This window comes from Monodon monoceros, unplaced genomic scaffold, assembly GCF_005190385.1.
Source record: "Monodon monoceros isolate NGI ecotype Baffin Bay Population unplaced genomic scaffold, NGI_Narwhal_1 Super_Scaffold_5, whole genome shotgun sequence".
Taxonomy (NCBI): domain Eukaryota; kingdom Metazoa; phylum Chordata; class Mammalia; order Artiodactyla; family Monodontidae; genus Monodon; species Monodon monoceros.
Genome location: NW_021703782.1, coordinates 24360069 through 24369673, shown reverse-complemented (window position 1 = coordinate 24369673; position 9605 = coordinate 24360069). Strand labels below are relative to the sequence as shown.

The following is a 9605-nucleotide window of genomic DNA, read 5'->3' as shown; positions in this document are numbered from 1 at the left end:
GTGGCGGCGGCGGCCGGGGCGCCGTCGGGTTGGGCGGCGGCGGCGGCGGCGGCGGCGGCGGCGGCGGCGGTCGGGAACCCGGCCTGAGCCTCGGACCGAGTGGCGTGACTCCGGCCGTGGTCACCATGTCCGCGCCGTCCGAGGAGGAGGAGTACGCGCGGCTAGTGATGGAGGCGCAGCCGGAGTGGCTGCGCGCGGAGGTGAAGCGGCTGTCGCACGAGCTGGCCGAGACCACGCGTGAGAAGATCCAGGCGGCCGAGTACGGGCTGGCAGTGCTCGAGGAGAAGCACCAACTTAAACTGCAGTTCGAGGAGCTCGAGGTGGACTACGAGGCCATCCGCGGCGAAATGGAGCAGCTCAAGGAGGTAAGGAGCAAGGGCCGCCGGCGCCACGCCCTCCGCGCCCCCGGCCAATCCCGACCCCGGACCCGGACTGACCTTAGCACTGACCCCAGAGCCGGCCCTTGACCGTGGCCAAGACTACCCCCGAGCGGACCCCCAACCGGCCTCCGACGCAGGCCAAACTGATCCCTGACCCCGGGCCGGGTCGACTCCCCAGCCGACCCCTGACCCCAGGCAGCCCGGATCAGCACCGGGGCGCCCAGGGTCAGTGTGCTTGGCCGGCCGGGAGTCGGCCCTGCGGTGGGTGGCGGGCCCCAAGTGTGGTGGGCGATGCGCGTTCTAGAAACTCTGGCCTTCGCGGCAAGGGCTGCGGTGGAACCGTGTGGTCAGCTTTTCTGCTACTGATGGCAGGTCTCGGGCACGGTGGGATGGCGTCCTCTGCGGTGTTTGATTTTCTGAGTGCGGGGGATGGGGACGTGGGATGGATGCAGGTGACCGGCTGGGAAAGACCGGGCGTGTGTCTCCATCGTCTCCAGGCACATCACCTCCTTTCTCTGGGCGTAGCTGCCTTCAGAGGTTTCAGCGCCGGGAGACCAGGAAAAGGCGAAGCCGGGGGCTTGCCTTGCATGTGTTCATCACAGCTGGCGGGGGTACCCCACAGCCTCTCCCCATGCTCAGCTCGCAGACCACCCCGCTAGTTACTTCTCTGTAATGAAGTGCTTCTGTCCACTTCCCGTCCTGGTTGCCTTCCCAGGCCCTTCCCTGAAGTTGGGGGACAGGTCTGTGGGTGTTTGTCATGGATAAGCCTTGTGTCTCCTGTGTGATTTTTACTCCGGGGTGAGCAGGTCGGACCCCCAGGCTGCCAAAGAGCCTTGCAGCGAGAGAGCTGCGCAGTCCTGCCGTGAAGTGATTCTCTTGGGTGATTTAAGCACCATTTTCTCTCAGTCCTCCTTGCCTCCCCAGCCTTGTTGTGGGGGTGGGGAGGGAGAAGTTGCTTACTGGGTGGAACACCCAGGTTTGGATCCAGGTCTTGCCTTTTGCTGGTGATGTGGCTATGAGCAGGGACCTTAGCTTCTTCCTCTGCAACATCCCACCCAGAAAGCGTTCGTCTGAGGCATATTTAAAGAGCCTGGACAAGGTGTTAGGTATCTAGCCTGTCAGTGCCTGAGATAGTCTGCCCCTTCCCTACTTGATTCTTATCCTGTCCAGGTAGGCTCCTGGCCCTTGGTCTCAGGATCCACCATGCTCGCTGCTTCCCAGACTGCCCACCTCCCAGCACCCCACTCCCAGTGGCCTCAGGAAGGTGCCTGGGCTATTTTAAGCCTCCGTGTCTCACTGGGGAGACCAGTTGGGTCCCCTTCTGATAGTGCAGGGAATTAATTCATGAAGGTACTTAAATCTATGCTTGGTGGAGCAGGTGCCCTGTAGAAGACTGATAGGGGCCCCAGGGAGGGTGATGGTGGAGCTCATTCGACCCGAGGTCTTGTATCTGTCAGCAGGTATTGGTGCCTACTCCAAGCCAGGCTTATCTGGCACTAGATCTACAAGAGGGGTGACATGTGACCCCTCTGGCAAGGGCCTCATCTTAGTGTGTGGGGTAGGGGAATGTGCCCAAGATGGAGGGATGCTGAGGGGGCCTTGAGAATATGGAGTGGGAGACCTTAGGCTCACCCTCTGCAGCTCAGAGGTGAGCCTGGTCTTCCCTAGCCTCTCCCCTCAGAGTTCATAGTGAGCTCTCACTGGCAGCATGTGCAATCCCCTTCTGTGTTCACAAGCTCGAATTCACGTCCGCTGTAAGAGCAGACCAGAAGGGAAAGTTGCACAGGAATTAATCATTCCCTGCTTAGGGATGTTTCAGTTGTCAACTCTTTACTGTCACAGACATTTGGCCAGTGTAAGAATATTGACTCAGTTTTGTGGCGTGTGTCGGGAGGATGGGTCCCCAGGGGAATTGGGAAGATGGTATATCGGTCTCCACAGGTGTTCTTCAGGCGGCTGCTTGCTTAGTTTGATGTTACCGTCTGGCTCTCGCGCACACTGGCTACATGGCCTTGGACACATTGTCCCACTGTCCTGAACTTCAGTTTCCCTCATTGTAGGTGGGATGAGAACAGTTCAGCTGGAAGTCTCAGCAGAACTAGAGGAAGGTGCATCAGAGTCTCAGTAGATGTTGCCAGAAAGCTCACACCACTTTACTCAAAGCCATGTCAACACAGGCTCTTGTCAGCCTCTCTTAATTCTTGTTATTATTATACTTGGAAATATTTACTCTTATTTTAAAAATCAAGATTTAAGGAGACCATATCTGTTGGGTCTTTTTAAAATTTTATTTGTTTTCTCCTGTAGAGAGATGAGCCATCTTCATTCTTTTAAAACTTTATTTCTTTAACTAAAGTGGGTTCAGTTACTAACAAATTATGCTACAAACAGAGGGGCCTGTATTCCTGTTGAGCATTTGTAGATAATACTGTCTTAGAGGGAGAGAAGCTGGCTGGTCTGTCGCAGGTGACTGGGTTGTGACCAGACCTGAGGGAGGGTCCTCTGTGGGGCCAGTGGCAGTGGTGCTGGCCCTGCAGCCTTTCTCACATGGTGAGTGTATGTGTGTCTGTGTCCTACTGACACCATGGTGTGCGGGAGGAAGGGTACCCACTGGCCCATTTTGCCTAACCATTTTGCTAGTGATTGAGCTTGGCTTAATAAGGGCCCTGTATGTCACAAGTTCTGCTGTGCCCCCTTCCCCACCATGGTGACAGATTTTGGTCAGCCATGTGATGTTTCCTGTCCTCAGTAGCCATGGAACATCTCACTCTGTGTCCTTAGCTGCAGTTTGAAAAGGACAGGTGTGCTGCCCTTTTCAAGACAGTTCCTGCCTGCATGGCTCAGGCAGGTACCATGAGTGAGTGGTCCTTGTAGGTTGGGAATGTGAGGGCTGGAGGGCATGCCGCAGGCAAGTGGTGGGGGTCCTGGTGCAGTCTCAGCCCCACCCTCGCTTGGCTCCCAGAGAGAGCAGGAAGACAAAGTCTGGATGCCCTTGCTGACTTATGTGCTACCTCGGGATCTTGTCTGTGCAGTATACTTATATCCCAGGGAAGCCGAGGGTGGAATTTGGTGAGCTGAAGCCTGTCACAGGCTGGGACTGGTGCCTGGCACACAATAAGTGCTTACGCAATAAGTGTGTGTTGGCTGGTGTCATCAGCTCCTTCCTTCCCTCCGCCTTACCCAGGCCTGGATGCCCTCCCAGCTGCCCCTGTAGTCACCTTGTCTCTGCTTCTTGTTCTCGCAAGGTCTGGAGTGGCCCCGCTTCGCGTCCCGGAGGGCGGCCTGAGCCTGCCGCCTGGGGCCTCTGGCCTGGCTCAGCCTGCACTGCTCTCTGCATCCTGGTTGCCTTCACTGCCCTCACCATCCCTGCCTCTTCCCAATCTTGGATCTTGGAAGCTCTGCCTGCCCTGCAAGGCCTGGACACTTTTCAGAGCCTCCTCTGGACTTGCCTGAGCCCAGCTCCCAATACCTGGATATCCCTCCCATCCTGCAGGCTCTGGCTGCATGAACAACTGTGGCAGAGCTGGTGGGAGCAGCTGCTCTGTCCTCTTCGCTTCCTCCTTCCCATCCCTCTTGTAATTTCCTCTCTCAGAGGATGGGGAAACCAAGGTAGGGATGGGTGTGAGTGATTGAGGAAGGTCCAATAGGTCAGACCAAGTTGGAAGTTTTCTTTGGGCACCAGGTTCCTGTCCAAGTCTGTGTAGAAGTTCCGGCCATGAGCTGGCTTCACGGAGGAGGGTGGTGTGAGGGCTGCCGCTCAGGCCTCACCCCCGTTGGTGAGCTGTTCCTGCCATAGCCTCCGCATGCCCCACCGACTCCTGCAGTCCTCATGCCATCCCTTGGGGTCACCACCCTGTTATGTCTGTTGTACTGCTGGGGAAACCGAGGCATAGAGAAGCTGAGTTTCACTCAAGGCTCTGAGCCTAGGAAGCCTGTCCCCAAGAGAGCAGGCACCTGTGGAGGAGGGAAGGGCAATTGGAGGACTCTGTGCAAGGCGCATCCTTCTCAAGTGTTTGTTTTGAGACAGGAAAAGTCCTGATTTGGACTAAACCCTGTGAGGATTCTGCTCATCTGATACCACCCTAGAACTTGGAGCAGAGAGCCATTGGGGGTTGGGAGACTCTAGGAGACCTGTGGGCCTTTCAGGGCAAGCTGTGTGGTGGTCTGCTGTCAGCATGAAGAAGCCTGACTTGTGGTGGAAGTTGGGATCCAGGGAGTCCTGGAGGTGCTGAGACAGCCCTGCTCCCAGGGGTCTAACAGCTGGGAGAGGCAGCTACCAGCATCCAAAGGCAATGACCACATGCCCCACTGTGGCTGCATTGCTGGGCATTCCCCACTTTCCTGCCTGCAGAGCTTGTGTCTGGCAGGGCGTTGTGAAGCAATCTTGAGGGCTCTTCCATTTTTAAAAATTCCCAAGACTCCCGTGTCACCTGGCATTCTGTCTTCCTGCAGGGCCTGGGGGTTAAGCAGCTGTGTACCTCAATGTTCTCAGGGTGTGGCTTTGGATGGGTGGTTGGACACACTATGAAGGAGCTGCTTTTCCATAACTGGTGCAGGAGGGAGGCCAGGCCTAAGAGTGGCACTGCCTGGGCAGGTGAGGAGGTACTGCATGTGCTGTCCAGGGCTGTGGTTTCCACACTTTGGCTCCAAGGGAGCAACTGGACCCTTCCTGGGCCCTCAGGAGCTATGTGGCCCTGGAGGAATGGCTCTTCCCTCAGGATCAGGCTGGTGTACCTGGGGCACTTGGGCAGGTAGTGGCCAAGGCTCCTTAAGTTTGAGCAGCTGCCTCAGAGAGAGCCATGGCCAGGTAGACACAGACTCCTGCTGGGCCTTCCCACCTCAGGGACCCCAACCCCTTACTGTGAGGGAGGAGAGATCAGTTTACCCTTGTCAGTTTGGGGCAGCCACCCCCCAGTCAGACCTGCTTCTCCACATCCGTGCACTGGATAAAGGGCCACTACACACGCTGAAGGTAAAGAAAGATTTGATTTCTTCTTAGACAGCCAAGTGAAGGTGGCTAGCAGGCAGGGGCTGGCCAGGACCCTGCAGGCTCTGATGGATGAGACTCTCCTGGACCCCAGGCCCCATACTGTCCAGTGTTTGAAGTATGGCCCCTCAAGCTGTCCCCCAGAGCCGGAGAGGGCCCCGTGTGACTGCCCAGCCGCAGTCCTGGGCATCAAACCTTTCTGTCCCAGCCCTGCTGTGCCATGGGAGGTGGACTGACAGATGGGGCTGCAGGGGCAGGGTGTGTCTCGGGGACATGTGGTGGAACAGGCAGTCCAGGCTCAGGCAGGTGATGACATCAAGGAGTATCGGGGCCTGGCTTCTTCTTTAGAGCTTAATATGCTTAAAAAATTGTTCATTCACTTTAAGAACATCAAAATGTAGAAATGAGCATGTCTCTGTAGGAATTATGGAGTATGTATGGGGAACTACCGGGTTTGTCTACTTGCCAGCTTTTTTCTTCCTGTGTATGTATGTGAGATACATATGATCTATAAAAACTAGAAAGTGCTTTGAGCATCTATAACAGTTGTTTTTAAAAAGACACAGAGTTTGGTGTTATTCTTTGAGTTGCAGAAAAGTAGGTTTCATTCAAGTGGTCGAAGACATGGAGGTTTCCATGGGTTTGGAAGGTTCTGTGCACTTCCAGTCTATTGTTGTATCATGTGAAATAATTGTCGTAGTTTGAGTTTTATGGGTTTGCTTTTTTAAGGCAGTTTTTCTGCACTGTTACCCTCCTAAAGGTCTTCCATCTTTAGGGGAAGTTTTAAGCATAACCAGAGCAGAGAGATTGGCCTGCGTGTTTACGCCCCCACTTTGGCAGCTCCAGCTTTGGCAGCCTCCGTTCTGTGTCTCACTTCTACTGTAAGTACATTGGTGTGTTGTGTTGAGAAATTAATCTGTGATTCTGTTTTTTTATAAAAACAGAATCTCAAGATTAATTTTCATACCTCACAAGATTAACAGTGACTCTTTAATGTCATCTTCTATCTGGTCAGCATCTGGATTTCCCTTTTTGGCTCATAGTCGCTTTACAGTTGTTCTGTTTGCATTGGGAGCCAAGCAGGGTCCACTTGGTGCACCTGGCTGAGGGCACCACTGCTTACAGGGCCTCATGTGACCATCCTGAGGCTGCCCATCCTGCTTCCCCACTGGCAACCTGGAGTAGCTGTCCCCGCCCCCATGCAGGCCAGGCACCTCACTCTTGTCTTGTCTTTCCTTTTTCTTTTTTAGGAAATTGGCCATAGTGCTACCTTCAGCTGATACATGGCCTTGCCCTTGCACTGCTGGGTCATTGTTGCCCATCCAGTTCATTCATTAGACCAGCTTTTATTATGCCGCTGAGGCTCGTGGTCACCTGTCAAGTGTATTCTGACTGTGGTGCTGAGAGGTGTCCAGCTCTCTCTGAACCAGGAGGGAGGAGCTCTCTTTGTCCCAGTTCCATAGGTGAGGATGCTGGGGCTCAGAGTGAGGGCTAACATCCCACACCGTGTGCTAGCAAGGCTTGACATGATCTTGAGTGGTCCTCTTCCGGGTCCTTGGGTTCCTTGTTTTAGGCCAGCACATCCCTGAAGCCCTGGCAGTGGACCAGATTCTCCCTCAGTGATGGTGTCAGGGCAGGCCTGGGACCTCACCCTTCTAGCTCCTGGGGTCCCCTGGGCATTCTCCTCCCACCTTCCCCCTCACATCCTGCCCCAAATTCTCTGCAGGGGTCTAGGCTTGTCCACCAACCTGAGAGATTCCCTGGGTGTTGTAGAACCGTGACCCAGGATGATCAGAGGGGATGTAGGCCCCTGGAGTTGCTGCACCCAACAGTCATGAACCCGAGGCTGTACCTAATGTTGCCCCATTGCCGGCTTGGAGAGGCTGGGGTTGCAGTGAGTGCAGCAGCAGCTGACAAGCAGGTCTGCATTCTCATCAGCACTTAGTGTTGTTGGTTTTGTCATCGTAGCCAGCACGGTGAGGGAGAAAGGGTGTCTCAGAGGGTTTGATTTATTTCTTATGGGAGCAGTCAGTTCTGCCATAACACTGATTTTTTTTTTTTTTTGCGATACGCGGGCCTCTCACTGTTGTGGCCTCTCCCGTTGCAGAGCACAGGCTCCGGACGCGCAGGCTCAGCGGCCATGGCTCACGGGCCCAGCCGCTCCGCGGCATGTGGGATCCTCCCGGACCGGGGCACGAACCCGTGTGCCCTGCATCGGCAGGCGGACTCTCAACCCCTGTGCCACCAGGGAAGCCCCATAACACTGATTTTGAAAATGCAAATTTTTTCCAGAGTGATTGATATTTGAGGGAACAATATGAGCATAATAAGAGTTATGTGTGATTTTGTCCTCAGAAAACACCAGGTGAACACAGAACCTGCACCCAGTGACCCACCCACCTGCATCTGGTGTGACTTTCCATCTCATTTCAGAAGGCCTGCTTTCCTCCTCTGGAGGCATCATATCCACGGGCAAACCTCAGGGTTTTGTCAAGATAAAGTGCCATGTGTTGCAGCATTTATGTGTTTTTAAACTACCTGACACTTCTAAAACTCTGCTGCCTTTTTTCATTAATTTTAAAAAATAAACTGCTTTAGGGCTTCCCTGGTGGCACAGTGGTTGAGAGTCCGCCTTGCCGATGCAGGGGACACGGGTTCGTGCCCCGGTCCAGGAAGATCCCACATGCCGCGGAGTGCCTGGGTCCGTGAGCCATGGCCGCTGAGCCTGCACGTCCGGGGCCTGTGCTCCGCAACGGGAGAGGCCATGGCAGGGAGAGGCCCGTGTACCGCAAAAAAAATAAATAAATAAAAAATAAACTGCTTTAGATCCCCTGGCTGAGGTGTTTGTCAGGCATCTCCACTTCAAGGTGCTCTTTCATCCTTTCCAAACTGCACAGCCGCCACCCTAAGGAGAAGGCGGGGGCAGGAGAGGGTCATGCTCACTGCCTTGAGGGGAAGCATGTACATACATTGTTCGGAATTTTTCCCCATGGGAGACATGTCTCTTCCCAATTTATTTGTTTATTCATCCATTCATTTATATTGGTATGGACTCACGGATATTTATTTTATATTTGGGCTTTATTTTGTTGCTCAGCTTGTTACAGCTTTGGCCCCTGGCAGCTCTTTCATTTGGCTCCTGTGCCCCTTCAACATACCTATCATTGTGATTGTTTCCTTCCTTGCTTCCTTACTTCCTTCCTTCCTTCCTTCCTTCCTTCCTTCCTTCCTTCCTCCCTCCCTTCCTTCCTCCCTCCCTTCCTCCCTCCCTCCCTTCCTCCCTCCCTCCCTCCCTCCCTCCCTCCCTCCCTTCCTTCCTGAGAGCCTCTTTACTTTCTGGTGCTACAGGGTTCTCCAGAGGCATCCTGTGTGTTCCCTGCCCCAATACAAGAGTAAGCATTCTCCAAGGAGTCCTGGTTCCTTTTATTGGAGAATGGTATTAGAAGCCAAGATCTGGGCGCTGGGTGTTTGTTGCTGCTGGAGTGTCCCTGCTTCTAGGCCCTCTCAGCCAACAGAGGCAGGAGATAGATCTGGCCCACATATACACACACATCTATAAACATTTCTAGATGTAGTCACATGTATTTATATTAAGCTGAACATGAGTTCCTACTGATGTCTCCAGCTCTGATCTATCACCACATAGATCATTCCCACCACCTCCCCTTGCTTATCTGTATGTAACCTCCCTCCACCAGAGAGACACCTGGCTTCCCCATCCCCCACACAGCTACATAATTGTTCCATTCCAGCACACATCACAGTAGTGTCAGAACTGTTGACCTATACCCCTTTGTGAAATAATTTATCAACTAGAGTATAGTGCTCATGTGCTGTTCTTTTTGACTTTAGTCTTATATACTCCACTGATTTCCAAATACATTACTTAAGCAAGCACCTTATTTGCTATCCCCTTCAGTGAGGTGGTTTCATCTATCTGTAACGCAGTTAGATTGTTTTACCACGTTCTGTGTTCCAGCCTAGGATCCCCATACGTCCTAAATGATTTTTTTAAAAAATTTTATACATTAAGGTTCACTCTTTGTGTGGCAAAGTTATCTGGGTTTTGACAAACAAGTAGTGTCATTTATCTACCATTACAGTATCATACAGAATTGTTTCACTCTGTTAAAAAAATCCCCTGTGCTTTATTCAACACCACTCCACCCCAAAAAATGAACCCCTGGCAACCGCTGATATTTTACTTTCTCCATAGTTTTGCCTTTTCCAGAATGTCA

At 53.3% G+C, this 9605-nt stretch overlaps 1 protein-coding gene across 2 annotated transcripts in view; it reads left to right on the top strand.

The window, feature by feature from the left end:
• Positions 1-54: 54 nt before the first annotated feature.
• BICD2 (BICD cargo adaptor 2) overlaps positions 55-9605 on the top strand; it is a 53416-nt gene continuing 43865 nt past the window's right edge. For both annotated transcript variants that reach the window (XM_029203392.1, XM_029203391.1), the window contains exon 1: positions 55-365. In XM_029203392.1, coding sequence (XP_029059225.1) covers positions 126-365 — 240 coding nt within the window. In that variant the 5' untranslated portion in view covers positions 55-125. The remainder of the gene's footprint in view (positions 366-9605) is intronic.